Raw genomic sequence first — 18,072 nt, 5'->3', positions numbered from 1 at the left:
TCCATATCTTATTTGTTAAGCAAATGGATTATCGGATTCAGATCACTAACGGGTTCTCGGACTGAATGTCCCAATTCATATCCTATTTAGCTCGGATTCGAAATCGGATTAAATTAATATTTTCTAAAATATATAATTATAAAGAGTATAATTTTATTAGTATGTGTATTAAGAGATTTATTAGCATGTGGATGAGAACACCACAATATTTATATATAACATTATTATTATTTTGAATTTTTGGGTTATCTCTAATACAATTCTAATAGGAGTATTGATATATATATGTGTAAAATTATTGAAAAATAATTATATATATATAATTATTTATAAATCGGATCGGATCAGCATAATCCATATTCGATTTATTAAGCTAACTGATTATCGGATTCGGATCGTAACCGGGTTATCGGATTTTTTATTCAATCCATATCAGACTAATTAGATCGAATTCGGATCGAATCTAAATCAGGATCCGCTCCATTGACAGACCTATTAAAGTGACACAACCCAAATGGTTGCAATAAACAAATAATGTTACACAGCATATCACATACATGTGTGTGTATTTAATAATATACGTAGTATGTGCGTGCGCAAACATCAAATGGCCCCACCAAATCCCACTGGCCATATGTTCCTCTGCATCACGACTACTTATTTTAAAGCCAATTACATTTTTATATATATACTCGTAGTATATATTCTTGGAGGTGTCATTAAGCTTGTTATTTTACTATATCATGAGAGTTCCCCACCTAACCAAGACATGGCTATATTAAATGTATTTCAAAAATGGACATACACATGGGCAATTTGGGCATGTCTAGAATTTCCTTTGTTGATGTTTAACTATGAAGAACTTGGTGGTATGGTTAGGTTTTGTTTCCATTGAACATCTAAACGCCCATTCATCAAAATGCTTGACTTAAATTAAAGAGATAAACTTATTTATTACCAATTTGCCATTGTGGTTTTACAGTTGGGTTCCTATGGGGAATGAGGACTGTCAACATTATGATGGTGTGGGGCGAGATTGATCGATTGTAGTTTATCGATCAAAGGGGATGTCCACATTGTCAAGGTCCGCATGGTTTAAGTTAGATACAAGTGTTAAATAAAATTAAGAAGCTACATGTTTCAACAAATCAGAGTGGCGCAGCGGAAGCGTGGTGGGCCCATAACCCACAGGTCCCAGGATCGAAACCTGGCTCTGATAGAGTAGCTTCCACTGTTGCTTTTTTTTTTTTTTATATTTTATTTCTGCTAATTTTTCATCTGTTTTTTTTGTTTTTCTTCCACTTCTTACTAGATTTTTATGTAATTCCCCATTTATAATTTTTTTTGCTTAGACTTGGAAGTCATTTGAAACGTCCAAACAACGAATAAATTAAATGTTGAAATAATGGAACTTAGTTGAAGAATAAATTAATTGTGAGGTTTACATGAATAATCAGCTGAATCTCTGGAGCATAAGTTGAAGCGTTAGATAGACATTTTATAATTAATAAGGATGGACCTGTTGAGCTCCCATTTAATAAACCCAATACAAGGTGAGCATGGTCAAAACAATGTGGAATCCACAAGAAGACTTGAAACCAAGTCACACTCCACAGGGATGCCATTGAATAAATATGCTTAGCATCTTTCAGATCTACTGCGTTCAGTCACTGAGCCATATTGATTGAAAACGCAGGTGAAATCAAGAACAAAAATAAATGGTGGTGATTTAGAATTTGTGAGAGAGTCAGTTTAGGGTTGGTGTGGTGAACCACCTGCCAATCCAGGGTTTAATTGGTGTGGTGAACCACCTGTAAGTTAGATGTATTGATATTGTCATGGTTTCCTGCTCCATCCGTGTGTGTCCGTGTGCGCGTGAGAGAGAGAGAGAAATCAGGTAGAAGTAAACACAATAAGCAGTAGTAATTTGTTGGTTTTTATGCCTGAAATGCTTTTACAATCTTATAAGTTGTAACCAGAATAACATCACCAAACTGTACTATAAACACTACACAAATGGAAATGTATAATAGCATCACCCAGAGAGTAATACTGCTGGGTCTATCTGTCCTCAGCATCCTCAAGACGAATTGTTGAGAAAATAGGACACTGCCTTGTCCGTGTCATTGTCGTACATAAGCAAAGCTTCTGCAACTTTGTTTGATGAGAATCCCATATCCCGCATGAGGTTGTAACCATTGACAAATTCCTTAACCTGAAATGCCAGAATCAGAATAGATATAGGAGACGGCACACTGGATATATTAACAAGCACTGAGAACATATTTTACGGAGCTCTAAAATAGAAGCAAATACTTGAATAATCATGCATGAATCAATAGCTTATGAAGAGATCTAATATCAAGAAGCATGGCAAAACGCTAGAACCGTCTAAACCAACATCTACAAGAATAGGGAACAACAGAAAAGCCTATGGCTTTTAGTATATAATACCTACACAACTTTGTCAGCGCTCCAAAGTAAACAGGGAGCTACAAAGTCAAATCACGAGCTAAAGAGAGTACCTTGGTTGGATTGTCTCCATAATTTGCCACTGCAAGGGGCACAGCCTCTCGGCTGAGACCTGATGCTATGTATTTGCTCACTATGGGATCTGTGACAGAGCCCTGCAATGAATTGAAATGATGTCATTTTTCAACCTAACCACAAATGAAGAGCAATTTTATTGCAGGGGTGGGGTGGTTTGGAACATGCGTAGAGACCATATTTGGTTCACATGTATGCTTGTATACGGATGGTGTTCAAATCAGAATACCATGTGCTACCCCTGCTTGTTCAAGTCCTAACATTCAGTGAACCTTAACATGAAATGTATTAATTTGTAATGTTCACCATCTTGCCAGCATAAGAACCTCAGTGCCTCCTCACATCACCCCCACCCACCACCCTAACAAACAAATGCACACACAGTCTACCGACTCTTCACCTTAACCAACAAACATTTTTATATTCTTAAGAGTACCATACAAACTTGCTCCCTATATTAATCCTATCATTCATTATTCCTGATGATAATTTTATCTGTAGACGTGAAACTTTAAATACTTATTACATACATCAAGTAAAACGAATTACAAATGCATCGCCAGCTATATAGAATGCAATAAATCATAAATAGAAAGACCATACCACAGACGATGTCGAATCTGTACTTTTAGATGGAAGGTTTTCCAGGCCTAGCCTGCTCCAATTCTGGTTTTCCTTCTCTGCTTCAGCTAGTATTTTTTTTTCAAATTCAAAGTCAAACTGCAAAGTGCATCTGGGAATTTCTCCAATTTGTGGTGACAATTGAGGCTACAAAATTAAGTAAATTAATTGGAAAACACAATCAAACCAGGCAACATTAAAGGAAATACAAAATAAATGATTAGAACTTATTAGGAATCAGCTTTCCCATTCTTTCCAAATTATACCCTAGGGAATGCAAGCTATCTAACCTCCAATTATAAAATAAAAAAATACAACCTTACACTATGGCCATCACCTACCACAAACCAATGTGTTTGGAAAAGTTCTCCCTTCCAGTCCCTCCTAATGCCCTTCAAAGCCCAACCCCATACATGCTCCTGATATCACTAGAGGTCCAACCCCTATTTCCACCCTCCACTACCTTTCTCCACATGCTATCAGCTTCCGCACTGCTCCATAGCAAGGCTTGGGTGAATTGCTGGAACATCCTCAGTCAGACTGCTGCGATGACCAGCCTCTACCTCCTAGTCCCAATTCTAATTTCCTGGATCCAAAGCATTTCCACCTCTAAGTCTTTCAAATCCATCTATGCCATTAATTCCCCTCAATTTGAAAGTCATCTCAATTGAAAACACCAACTTACACAAGACTAGTACAATAAATAAATTTGACACCAGTAATGTGCTTCACCGTACGAAGCACGGATCAGTCTTTTTTCAATGCATTATACACAATACACAATTGATCCGTCAATAATATCGAGTCATAAGATGACTTAACTAACATGAATATCCTTTTGGAAATGGTTGGCAACGAGCACAAGTCAATTCCCTCATACAGAAATGTCCTTGTTATTAGCCTCTTCTTTCTAGGCTACTAATAGATAGTACTTGGTAATAGAATAGGGATAGTATCTTATTAGCTTAGCTATGGTTTTAGAAATATTCTCTCTATTTTTTATTATTTTATTATTTTTTATTTTTTTGAAGTAGCAGTACTTTATATCTTGTCATAAGAAACACAGACCAGTTTTTCACCATCTGATGCACGGACACACAGACCGGTCTTTCTTCAAAATGAATTATGCACAATATACCATTTATATGTCAGCAATATCTAGCCATAAGGCGGCTTAATCAACATGACATCTTTCTGGGAAATGGTTTGCAAAACACAAGTCAATCCCCTCATACAGAATATGTCCAATTACTGGCTTCTTCTTTATAAGCTACTAGATGGTACTTGGTGAAAGTAGGACAGCATCTTTATAGTTTCACTCTAGTTTTAGTAGTACTTGATAGATTCTTAAGAACAGCACTTTATTAGCTCTATTTTTATTTTGGGAATGAAGATTCTTTAAGGAAGCATACGAGATGGCATATAGTAAAGAAAAAGTTGGTCTTCAGAGTAATAAAGCTCTGATTATTAGAGAATGCAAAGGAATTACATCCTCTTTCCTTCAGTAATATTTGACCTAGGATTTAGCATTCTAATGACTTGATAAAAACAATTTCTAGGAGAACCTAACAAAGGCCGTGCAAATACACTTTTAGGTTTTGTGAGACCATGCTACTCATCTAATTAAAATGCTAGCATTCATGTGGAATATAAGAAATTCCTAATGACATTGGCTGGGAAGGAGAGACAAGTAGAATCTGATAAAAAGGAGTCCAATCTCTTGGAAGAAGTTTTTGGTACTTGTATTGACTTGGTATTCTACATTTCCTATATAAACAAAATTAAAAGTTGACATCCTTTGCGGATAGAATTCGGGTGCCTACATCTAAGAAGAGTTTCTAGGATTTCATATCTAACTTGAGATATAGCATGCTCCCATTTGACAAAGAGCTCTATAATTTCATTTACTAGCATTTTATTTATCTTTTTGGACAGGGTTGCGTGAAATAGATGAGTATTCAAGCATAATTCCTACTTTCTTTAGCCCTTCCCTTTTCTATCAATTGATCATGTTCCCGGCTTAATTGTTTCTCTTCCCTTCCTTAGTCAAAGGAGGCAGCAACAAAGGTCAATAGGCAGCAATAAGTGTAGAACTTTTCAGTGAGTCCAAAGGATAAGCTAAAATATCTGTTTATCATACATGAATAGCTCAAAAGGAAAAATGCAAGAGGCATGTTTTCAATCAAGGATCAAACATCGGTGGCAATCTAGAAACAACCCTTAAATCATTCAGAGATAATGAATCAAAATAAAAAAAACAAAAGCAGAAAAGAGGATTAAGTTGATTAACTAAATATCACAAAGTAATCAAGCCAGTGTCTAAACTATTGACCTACACGTATGTGCGTGCACGCAAGAATACAAATCATTATACTTTCCGAAAAAAAAAGAATACAAATCATTATGAGTGCAAAGCATATAATCAAGTCATTTCAAGTAATTAGTAGAAGGACAACATGTAATAGTCCTATAATAAAACTCAAAATATATAAATAAAATAAAATAAAAATCGTACCGGTGGTGAAATCCGATATTCAGGTTTAATAGCAACCCTAATGCCAATTCCAGCTGCAAATTGAAACCCAAAAAGCAGAAACGAAATCAGGCATCGCATCAAACACACAAATATATACATATAAGTAATTGATAAGTTTCGTTAAAGCATTAAATCATCATTCATAATCAGAAATAAATGCTAAAAATTATTGATAAATAAGCCTGAAAGGTCCGTTTTATTGCTAAAAAAATAATAATTTGTTCCCTTTTTCCCCAGTTCTCTGAGCAACCAAATGGAGAACAATAAATTCATATAACATTTGTGTATGTGTGCGTCGGTGTGTATACAGGGATGGTATAATAGACGTACAAGAAGAGGAGGGAGAGGAGGTCGGATGATGCTGAGAAGAGGTACGAGCACCGGGAACGTTGACGGGTTGACCCGATTGACCGATCCTAGGGTAGAGAGGTTGTGATCCGTACATCGACGGTGAAGATGTGGCTGGCCTGTACATAGGGGCTTGTGAATTACTATATGGTGGACCTGTTCTGTTCCTGAAATCGTAGTCCATTGGTTTTAGAGAGAGAGAGAGGAAGGAAAGAGACGCAGAGCAAATTAGATAGAATACTTAGCAGAGACGTATTGTTTGGACACGAAGACGTGGCTAAGCTCTCTGACCGAGTTTGGGTTTCCCAAATTACTGTTTTTTTTTTCTTTTTCTTTTTTTTTTTTTTTTTCAAATTAAAGGGAGAAAGAACTGGAATACAAGAACACCCGATTGCATTGTCAGCCCTGATAATCTCCCAAATTAGCTCTAATTAGAAGTTAGATATATTGTCCCGAAGAAAATAAAATTCAATATTCAAGTGAAAAATAATAATGAATTAATAAAATTTTACACAAATTACTTTTAAAAGTAATATATTAATATGCAATACCCTTACTGGAGTATTAATCATAAAAAAAGGTATATAAAGCAATTAAGCGCGCACATATTCAAAAAGTGATAATATTATTATATACTCCGGATGTCATGGCTAATAAATTTCTTACTCCATGAACAAGCTCTGTGTAAACAACCAAAGAGTTGTGTTTAAAATAAAATGCTTTATATTGTAAAGATTTTTTTTTCTTTCTATTTTACTATAATTTAAAAAAATTAATACTTTTCTTTTTGGGTTAAAATAATCTTTTAGAAAAAATTAACTTATACTTATTATAAAAAAATAAAAATAAATAAAAAAAGAAGGAGGAGGACGAGGAACTGGCCTCGTAATACAAACAGTCTAACAGAATCTTCCATTCCTTTCAGGCTTCTTGTGTGTTAAAAAGCATTGTGAGAGTTATTTGTGGGGGGAAAAAGGTAGTGGATTTAAGTCCTCCTAAAAGTATTGTGAGAAGTATTTACCAAACCAAAACAATAATAATAATAATAAGTAATCACAATCCATTACAGGTCAGTACATAACTGACACAGAATTTTTTTATTATTATTTTTTTCCCCTTCAATTTCAAACAAAAGTAATACACTACTATTTACCCAAAAAAAAAAAAATGCCATTACTATTAACAAGGCAGCGACAAACCAAGTAATAGATCTAAAAGACTACCCACCACCGGTGCTCACAGCAACTCCTAATATTGTTTTGTTTGCTTGTATTCCGAAACCATTATTTGTTAGAAATCATACAGCTCTTCAATTTGCAGAAAATTTCCCGATGTACTCTATGACTACATTTGTCTACGAAATGCAGGATGTGAAATCAACTGTTGACCAGAGGTTGGTATTCTTCATCTCTAAATCAAATCTCCATGAATGGACAGCTAAACAGTTGCGCCATAATTTCATGTCAAAAGGGACCATCTGTGCCTCTCTGGTTTGCAATATTCTTCTGGGGATCTTGGAGCAAATAAAATTATACACCCGCGCAGATAGCTCCTGAAACACAAATAATATATTCATTCAGCAGCTTATTATGTCAACTCAATGTCCGTGGAGATAAATTTTCACTTGGGGGCTTATATTATCTTAAAGTTGGGTGCACCCTATCTTTTGAAGGCAGGATGCCTTCAGGATGAGTCACGGTTATGCTGGGAAATTATTTTGAACTCAAGTGGTCAAGTTATGGTAAAATTTATTCAATCACTTGTCGATGTTATAGGGCATGACTACCACAATGGGTGTGCTTTGTGTGTGTGAGAGAGAGATAGACCTGACGACCACGACGAACAGCAAAATTTTCCATCATTGACATGCTTGACATCTAGCCCAATAAACCAGGATCCAACACTCACATCATCATGGGCATAAGTACGAAGAATAGATCTGCCAACTCAGTCAAACAAGGATTCAGCAACTGCTCCACATCAGTGTGAAAGATAGAAGTGCTAAACTTGAGTATAAAGGAACTGACCTGTTTATTGAAATAAATTTAGCTAAGGCTTGGGATATGACAAACAGCTCACCTGAAGCATGGTAAAAGTACCTGGTGGATATAAGAGAGCTATTCATGAGCAAGTACAAACATCCAAGGTAAAATGAATATAACATACTTTTGGAACTTCAATCTCCAATTGCAAATTTCCAATAACTAAACATTGCAGAATGATGCTGTAAGACCAAGCACATAAGTAGAGTCAATTTAGTTAAGTAATGATATAATTCAACATCATCATCATCATCATCACCTTCATTGCCTTAATCCCATACGAATAGGGTAGGCCACATGAATTTTCTTTTTTATTCTAATCTATTACAAGCCATCTCTCCTTGACATTTAACTTTTTAAAATCATTTCTAATGATTTCATCCCATGTAGTATGCAAATTAATTCCTCTTCCCACTGGTGCATCTATAATTCTATATTTCAACGAGGGATATAATTCAACAAGGGATAGGAAATAAGGGATACTTATCCAAAAAAAAACAAGGGATAGGAAATAAGGCATTAAGGCATTCTGCGGTCTTTAGAAAATTCGAGTTAAAATAATTCACTTGCTCAACTAGCTAGACAACCTGGGCCCCAACTCTCTTCAAATTCAACAATTAAGTTCACATGAGAATCTGACGTACTAGTCGGGGTGCAAGTTGTCAACATCTCTTTGAATTGAAGCTTCATAAAAACATATTATGGCCCAATTAAGTGATAAAAGAACTTCTACAGCTCAAAGAGTCCTTCAAAGTGCTGAATGTAGGATACACATTGTAAAGAATGATGCAGCAAACATTCTTAAGGTGGTCTAAATAAAACTTTGCTTTCTTTCACCCTTTATTTTCTTTTCTTTTTTTCTTTTTGGCTGTGCAAAATCAACTTTTAATATAAAAATGTATGCAAGTCCAGTAAACAGAATATCATTCAGATAATTTTAATCCACAAACTTGCCTTCCCTAAATCAAACGAAAGAGAATTCAGCAGATTGTTATTAGAATTATGAGTTATACTAAACATTACTCTTCAAAACTGAACTACGAAATAGAATCAGATGCAGTATCACTTACATTTTAGCATCCCCAAATTTCCACCAATCGGGTTCATACCATTTGTGACTCCTGCATAACTCAAGCAAAAACAAGGTTGTGAATATAAATAACAAATGATAATCAAATTGTATTCAATTTCTAAAAAGTTCCTTAATGACTTGCGTCTTTTGGCAAGACTCACCGTTCAGAGAAAACTTCGCCTGATTTCATACACCCAATGTATACACGGGGCTTGTCCACATGAGCTGCAAGAGCATTTCCCAGGGTATCTGCGAAGAAAATATAGGACAACCTTCACATCCGACAATAGGAAAGTATACTTCTAATTGGAACATCCTATAGAATTAGGAAAACAGCAATCAAAATTCACTCATATAACCATGTCCTTGTTCATTGTTTAATAAAGTATTTTCTCCAACGGAAACTTCATGTACTAATAAGAAAGGAGATCGTAAACAGACACAAATCAGAATTCTCTTAAACTTTTGCACATGTCTATCAACCCTTAGTGACTAGGGTAGAATGAAACTGATTGTTCTCCTAATATCTTCTGAAAGGATAAATAATTTAGACCAACAATTTAAACCAGTGACTAGGAACTAATGACAAGGAACCAATTTGTCTCATGCATGAACTGTCATTGAACATACGAGTTACCAAAGAGAAAAAACGCAAACATCACTTGAAATTTAGAATACTAAAAAATCAATCTCTCATAAAATCAACTATGATTGAGCTTTTGTCATTGTGCCCAAAATCTACATTACTTTGAACTTCCTAAATTATGCTTTCCTTTGTTGTTTTATGACACATCCATCTAAACTTTATACCTTCATTTTATGGATATGTTATATGTTGGCTGCCCAACATTATGTCTCATAAAGTACAATTGATCTAATTATAATACTTGTTCTATAAAATTTACTTTTACTATACAATATGCCTGAAACACCCCTTTATTTAACCCATCATGCTTTAATCCTAAGATTAAAGTTGTCACCAATTTCTCCCTCCTTGTGCATACTCACGCATAGGTAACAAAAAGGCTCAATTTTTGGTAGTTCTTTGACACTCAATTTTGGAAGACATTAGTAGCATATAAATAACTTAAAACGGTAAAACAGGGTCTAGGAAGCAGAATCTGAATAGTTGGGATATGGCTTATGACTTTGAAGATTGTAAGATAAGTATTGTAAAAGAGACAAATTATTTATAAGACAACAAAGAGTCCCCCAAGAGCAGTCACCTTCAAAGAAAGTATAACATTCTACACCTGACCCTTTCAATTTAAGGAAAAAAACCGGTTTCACATAAAACATCAACAAGATGTCATAATTACACGAACCAATATTTACGTAAACATTGTCATTGACTTTTGCATAATATTCAGCATCCCAGTTATCTGCAGCATGAGCAAAGAACAACATAGTCTTCTTTGAAAGCTCCTCAGGTCCCTCCACATGGCTTTCCTGTCAACAGAACAAGAACAAATGCTCAGATAATTGAGCTTGTGTCGTTATCATCATCATTATTTATAACTTCATTAGAAGTTCCAATTTTGCTTGGATCTCAGTTCTCTACACATAATGGAGTTCTCAAGCAGATCATGACAGATTCCCACAATACTACAGTTTTAAACTTGACCAAATATCTATGGCAACTATTGAGGCATCACCGTTCAAAGTCTACTGAAAAGAGGCATTTGTTCTTCTAATCTCTTTCTTTTTCCTTTTTAGCAAAAAAAAAAAAAAAAAAAAAAAAAATAGTAAGCTAAAAAAAATAGGTATGCACTTTGAGTATACTCCCAACTCAAACCCTATGTTTGTCTGGTTCTAAAAGGCAAGGCCAATATGGATTTCCAAGCTTAGGGTGCCAAAAATATGATATTATCTAGTTGGTCTTTTGTTGTTAACTTGTGAGCAAATATCAGTATCTTATTATCTATTGATCTTTATTTGCCTTTCCTTCTATTTGTAACATGTACATCAACACTAAAGAGACAAAATTACTTCTCGAAGTCTAAGGAAAAATACAAAAAAAGGACAGCAACAAAGTGGAAAAAATGATTTGGAATACGATCTCAGCAATTTCTAGCAACAAAAGTTGATTTAAATCTCTTTAACTTGACCTAATCAGAACCACTACTTCCTGGTGTGCAAGCAATTTATTTTTCTCCTTCCTCTCTTTTACCCTCCAATAAAATCAATATTTTGAAAGGCCTTTGCCGCTTACTAATTGACACTTGGGTTTCTTTCATTTTCATAATACAATTCCATCATTTGTTTATCACTCTTCTGATCATTTAGTTATTCATACATTTACATGGAAATCTGTGCTTGGGAGGTGCAAGAGCAACAGACTCACATCCTAATCATACAGAAAAAATTGGCTCACTCTTTCATGCCTGGACAGACTGCCATTAAAACAGAACAGGGTCATAAAACAACCAAACATGACATCATGAATTGTAGATAAAGTACTAGTAATTAATCCAATGACCAGCAAACTTACAAGAATAATGAAGTCCTTGGTCTGCCTATTTTCACTGTCAATGCCCATGTCCAAACTGTCCCCACGACTTGGGCTGCAACTCAACATTTCATCATGATATTCAGTGTACCAACCTTCACATTTATTAGTCAAGCACCAAAAAGAATTCACATACAAAAAGGTAAGATGATGGACCTTCTTCCAACAACGAATCGAGCAATGACACCCTTTTGATCCTCCACCTTTTTCAAAACTGCACCTGCACAAAAAAGGGGTAGAAGTTTATATCACAAAATATAATAACCTTAAGGATGCTGTAATCAAATGAAACTAACAGATTCAGAAGAAAACAGAGGGCGACACTACTATATGCTGCATTTGAAATTTTTTCTTTACAAACCCAAGAAAATCAACCTAAATGACCAAATACAAAAATGATACGTCCTAGCTATGGATGAGCCTGTCATCTCTTATTGAGACCAAGGATTTCATTAATGCTTTGTTCGGTAGGAAAGAAAAAAATTGGATGGAAGGGAGAGAAGGAGGAATGGATGAGACGTCCTTAGGAAAGAGATTGTGTATTTCCTTCTTTTTGTTCGGTTGGATAGAAGAGAAGAGAATAAGATTATAATTTCCTATGTTCGTTAAGAGAGAAGGAAAGAGAAAGTTTTAATTGTTTTTACCATTATATCCAATAATATTTATACTATTGTAATTTATGGAGGATAGTACTGTAATTTAAAACTTGTATAATTTAGGATAGTATTTAATTTAAAACTTCTATAACAGTACACTCGTCTTCCCTCCTTTCTTTTGCCCATTTTTGGGCGGATGAAAATTTGTAAAGGAAGAAGGATGGGTCATCCTTCCTATTTTCCTTTCTTTCCTTGTATCATCTCTACCGAACAAAAGAAGTTTGTTCCTTCTGAACACAGCATAAGAGAGGATTGATGTTGGTATGCAACATCTGGTGTCTGTGGAGTGGGAGTTGGGATGCAGCTGAACTAAAAACAAGGCCCATCTCCCCTTGTCTCATGAATTCTATTGCCTATCGTCTGAGTTGAATATTTTTTTTTTTAATAGTATCGTCTGAGCTGAATATTCCAAGCAACAAAGGGCATGGCTAAAGAAAAGAGGAACATAATAACCATATCTTGTAACTCATTTTTTTGAATTTATAATTGCCAAAACTGTAAACTCTTATTAGGTGGAAAATACATCTACACATAGATTTCAAGAAAAATAAGCTTCAAAAAGTAATCTAAGGCTTTTTTGACCACCGTTGAGCTAAGATGGTGTCAATGACTGTAGAAACTATGGTTACCCAATTAAATTAAGTTTACTACATTTTTAACACCTGCTGGAACATTTTCAAGTTTCTCTAAGTTTTCTGTGTTATTTTTCCCATTTCATATTTCTTCACCCTTTCATGTACATGTCTAATTGGTTAAACTATTACTGCATTGAGTCAGTATAGTTTTTGGAGTGCTTATCAAATAAAACTATGTAAGCTTGGTTATATTGCAATTCAGTGTTTTTAAAATCAGTTTGTCACTCTAATGATACATATTATAATGTTTTAATAATTTAACATTAATGAACATGCATGTTCTACAGTTTCCCCCTTCATATACATAGGTAAAAGACACAACAGAAATGTCAACCCTAGCACATCTAATGGTTAACACAATAATCTACTAAATCACCACCATGCAAACACTCATTGTATTCAAAATGTGTACTCCTAGTTTTCACAAAACTCTTGTTCCCACATTACTCTCTTAGAGTTCTAAATCGCAATCTTGTGCATAGTTGATCATATAGCCCCAGGCCTTATTAGCAGAACAGTACTCCATTATGTCAACGACAAACAAACAAACGTCATACCATAAAGAAAACAAATTAGCAAACCATGTAGAGAAAATGGTACTCTACCAGTTCCCATCCACGCCTTACGGATTGCATCTCTATTTTTTCTGCGGCCAAACCTTGTAAGTATTCCTATCACTACCAGTGGCCTTTTCTTAGAGGCCGACCTTTTCGTATACGAAAAATTATCCGAAATAGAACCCTCTTGTCTAGCTGCTACAAGTTCCATTTCAAGGGACAATAATTTCTTCTGTTGTTCCCTAAAAAGCATAGAATCCTTAATCAATCTTATAAAAAGAACTACAAACTCCAATATGAACAATTGTAACTCTACCAAATAAAATCAACTCCATACTATCTCACCTGCAGGCTATGATTTTCATGGTATCATCCATTGACATTGCAGATAGCCCCTAAGAAAAAAAGCAGCAGACTTGTTAAATTATTCCATGGAAAGTCATCTGTGTGTGTGTGTGTGTGTGAACACTTGTGAGTGAAACAAAACCATCAAGTGTGTGAAATGCGGTGTAATGCCTCACAACCACCGATTCTCTTGGTGGCCAGCAACCCACTTTGAACCTTACATCAAACAAATTGAACATGTTTTGAATATTCCTAAGCTTGTCAACAGAGGACAGTGGACATTCTAAATGACCATGCCAATAAGTAATTCATCTACTAATTAAAAAACACTTGGCTGACTCCTATAGTCATGTTATTATTCAAACATTAATCATCATACAAACAGACATGCTGAATGATATAAGTTGTAATTCTAGATTTATCAAAAAAAAGATATAAGATCGTAATTCTAGACAAGTAGCCATGTTGCTAATGAGATGATATGGAGAAGGTTACTTCCAATTACTGCATGACTTAATCCCTAAGAACAGATTATGATTTATGGCAATTCATGGATCACCAGATATTTGGGGCAAATAAAGCACAAACTCTGTGACTACAAAAAATAAAAATAAAAATTATATATATATATATATTATTAATAACAATAATGAATATTATGTTACCTGCCCAGTTATTCTATCAAGCTCTTTTATCAAATAAACCCTGTTCTCTGCATCCTGCCATAAACTATCACCCAAAGAAAAACATCATTAAAAGAAAGCCTAAAACTGCTGTTTTTGCTGTAAAGTATTGCATGTAGTTTATGCTATATAAGGTGTACTCTTGGTCTTCCATATGGCTCTGTTTGGTCAGATAGAAATAGCAAGAAAATAAAGGAAATGGAAAATTTTTGAACACTGAAGAAGTTTGGTTAGCGGGAAAAGGAAAAAAATTTAGGGATAACCACCTAACTTTTCCATAAAATTTTCCTACAAAAAACACAGGAAATTTTTATTTCTTGAGAAAATTTTATTGACTTACAATAATGCTCAGTAAATTTCAAGCTATTCAAACCATGAAGTTTCATGCTATTCAAACCATAAAATGATAATTTTTCATAATTTTCTTGAAAAAATTTCATGCTCATCAAATGCGGTGATGGAACATTTATTTCCTTTTCATTCACTTCACTTTCTTTTACTTTCAGTTTCCACTATTAATTTCCATCTCACCAAACAAACAGAGCCTACAAGGAAAATTTTAAAAATGATTTATTTTACTTGGGTTAGGTGCATCCAAAATGTGCCTCAGTAAAGAAATTATATTTGATGTCAGAATTAACATAAATAATGATTGGTTTGGTTAGTTAGGAAGTAGTGATAGGGATGAAAATGGAAAAATTGTTAATTTTTTAGGGTTTTGGATAGCAGAAGAAGGAAAAATAAATAAAAAAATAAAGGAAGTAATTTTCAATAATCATCTAACTTTCCCACATTTTTTTTTTCTTTTACTTTCTTGAGAAATATATGTATCATGTTTGAACTCATAAATACGACTTCTCTTTATCTTTCTAAAACAAAATGGTTTATACATTTTCAACAGAATGGTTCGATAGATATTTAACAGGAAAAAAAAAATGGTTAGATAGTCGGCCTATATCTATCTAAAAACTTGAACGTCCAGGAAAATTATATTATTTTTAAATTTGACATTATTTTATTTTTTTTGAAAGACAGATTTATTTAGAGTTGCTATTCCATTATTATGGATAATGATAACATTCACTTGCAAATTTACAAAAAATAAATTCCATTTAATATAAATACCCATAATATTTTCTTGTAACTTTCATGCTATCCAAATTCCAAACCATTCAATGTAATTTGTTCTATAATTCACAAAAAAGTTTACATTTTTTTTTTCTCTAGCCGAAACTCACACTCTAATTTTGTCCAGTGTGTTCTATTTTGGCAAGTGACTGAAATACCTCTAGGCTACAGTAAAGCTTTTCATTCTAACTCAATACACTATGGAAAACATATTTTCCTTTCCTTACTTTCACTGTCCACTAGTCTTTAACGTCAAAGACAAGGAAATTTTTTTTTTTATCGTATATGCATTAGCAGCATTAGTATGATAAATTCAAATGCTTCAGAAAATTCGATCATACAAACCCTAGCACATTGAGTTGAAAGCGTTGAGTCATTAATTGGAACTATTGCAATTCGATAAAAAGAAGGGAGAGCAACTCACCGGCCGGCGACATATAAGGAAGCAATGGTGGCGAACATGGAGAGCATGAGAGTTGAAATTCGGGGTCGAAACGCCATTCCAGAGAGCCGGTTATTCGATCCCCTACTCTGCATTTCTCCAAATCAAATCGCTTTCTGCTATCGATTCAAATTGAAAGACGATGAAACAAAGCTCCGATCAATCGAAATTGTTCAGCTTCAACAACAAATCTTATCCGTTCGATCAAACTTCGACTCCATACCTTCTAATAACAATCGCTCATCTGTTTGTGAGAGAGAGATCGAGAGATTCGAAACCTTTGGGTTTCAGTGCCATCGCGAAAGTGAAAAATCTTTTTCAAAACAGTATCACCGACCTCGAAATCGCACTGGGCTAAACTGAAGGGTCAGCAATACAAGACCGTCACAGTTTGACCCATTCTATTTTCTGGCCCAAATTGATTGCATCACCCTAGCCCATGCCCGTTACAAATTTACCAATTTCTTCTCTCTCTCCCAATTACATTTACTAGAAATTCAATTTGACATTTGGTAGATTAAAATAGTCATGGTCTATTTGACATTTGATAGACTAATTCAATAAAACCTTTCAATCATAACACTTTGTAATATATTAATATACTTTTGTGAGTCTATTTTTTCAATCTGAGAGCCTATATTTAACCGTTTCACCAAGTGTCAATGGTCTGAACCGTCAAATAATTTTTCTACATCTACATGTCTAAGGAAGAGACAAATATACACGTTTCTATCTCCGCATTGCAAATAAGGTTAGTCGGTCTTATTTCTGGATGCATTTCATGTCAAACTTGTTAGGTTTGTACCTGCGTTTGTGTTCTTATATATATTGTATTTTATTGCAATAAACATTTCATGGAAAGGTAGAATTTAGATTTAAAGTTACAAAATTGTTGACATTAGTATTTTTCATAATTGACCATATTGATGAAGGGGAGGGTAAATACAAATCTAAGAGAGTTAAGGGTGCTGCATGGAATTAGTTATTTTTCTCCAATTTTACTAATTTTAATTCCAATTCTAATTCCAAGACTCCAATTCTATGTAATTTGACAAAGGTAAATTTTAATGAAGCTTGAAAGAACGCTCAAAGATCAGAAGGAAAAGTTTGAATTTAGTTTAACAATCTACTGTTGCCTTGACATGATAGTTAAGGTAAATTTCACCCCCTTAGATTGGACCATTCGCATTGCAATAATTGGGCTCAGAGAATTGGGCTATTCTGTTGAGCCATCAGGTTGTTTCCAACATTAATTTGGGTTGGTTCTTTTTCTATCTTCTATGGACCGTTTGTGATTCAAATTTCATACTGTAGATCGAGGCTTGGCCCACCCTTCATGTGCCTATAAACAGTGAAGGTTTTTATTTTTATTATTATTATTATTTTTTTTTTCAAGGTAATAATTGTTAGAAGTTAAATTAGTAAATGAGTCGAAATTTGGCACTCCAAAATTCACTGGAGACACTAACCCACTGAGTTATCGAGGTATCTGCAACATTACAGTTTTCTAGAAACAAAAAGTCTTGAGCAAATAAAATATATGAGTTAAGATGCAGAGTCCAAAATTAAAACATTCGGTGATGTCATTTTTCACTCACATAAAAGAGCGAACATGCCCGACTACTTGTCATTTTCCAAAATATATTTACTTTGATATAGATCAAAATTAAATTTCATTAGTCAATTAAATGCTTTAAATCACTCTCAAATAATAAAATCTAGCTTAATAGTCCCAAAGTTATGCAACGTAAAATGAGTTTAGATGCTTCTGTTCTAAATAATATATGGTCAAGTGCAGAAAACACCCCTAAAGTATGTTTACAGTGCATATCACACTCCTCACGTACAGAAAACACCTCTAAAGTTTCAATTTGGTGCAAATAGGGCCCTCTGACAAATTTAAACCTTAAGTTGACTACATTACCATAAACCATTTTATAAAATATATAAA

The 18,072-nt window shown here is 34.3% G+C and overlaps 2 protein-coding genes across 2 annotated transcripts; both read right to left on the bottom strand.

Annotated features, from left to right (window-relative positions):
• Positions 1-1,904: 1,904 nt before the first annotated feature.
• Positions 1,905-6,321, bottom strand: LOC132312717 (uncharacterized). The gene is made up of 5 exons (XM_059811194.1): positions 6,035-6,321; positions 5,684-5,736; positions 3,151-3,315; positions 2,526-2,627; positions 1,905-2,215 (listed from the first exon to the last, which is right to left on the bottom strand). Exons 1-5 carry the CDS (start codon positions 6,234-6,236, stop codon positions 2,081-2,083), a joined length of 657 nt encoding a protein of 218 aa, XP_059667177.1. The 5' UTR covers positions 6,237-6,321; the 3' UTR covers positions 1,905-2,080.
• Positions 6,322-7,187: 866 nt separating this feature from the next.
• LOC132312715 (hydroxyproline O-galactosyltransferase HPGT1-like) lies at positions 7,188-16,443 on the bottom strand. Its single transcript, XM_059811190.1, has 12 exons — positions 16,104-16,443; positions 14,534-14,597; positions 13,869-13,918; positions 13,572-13,765; positions 11,832-11,895; positions 11,658-11,730; positions 10,492-10,615; positions 9,328-9,415; positions 9,165-9,215; positions 8,080-8,151; positions 7,879-7,991; positions 7,188-7,604 (listed from the first exon to the last, which is right to left on the bottom strand). The coding sequence occupies exons 1-12, from the start codon at positions 16,214-16,216 to the stop codon at positions 7,582-7,584; spliced, it is 1,029 nt and encodes a 342-aa protein (XP_059667173.1). The 5' UTR covers positions 16,217-16,443; the 3' UTR covers positions 7,188-7,581.
• Positions 16,444-18,072: the final 1,629 nt, after the last annotated feature.

This window comes from Cornus florida, unplaced genomic scaffold (assembly GCF_030987335.1).
Source record: "Cornus florida cultivar Cherokee Brave unplaced genomic scaffold, ASM3098733v1 CherokeeBrave_3.0.0_Hap2_Chr06, whole genome shotgun sequence".
Classification (NCBI taxonomy): Eukaryota; Viridiplantae; Streptophyta; class Magnoliopsida; order Cornales; family Cornaceae; genus Cornus; species Cornus florida.
Note: the sequence above shows the minus strand (reverse complement) of the source record. Positions and strands in the feature narration are given on the sequence as shown.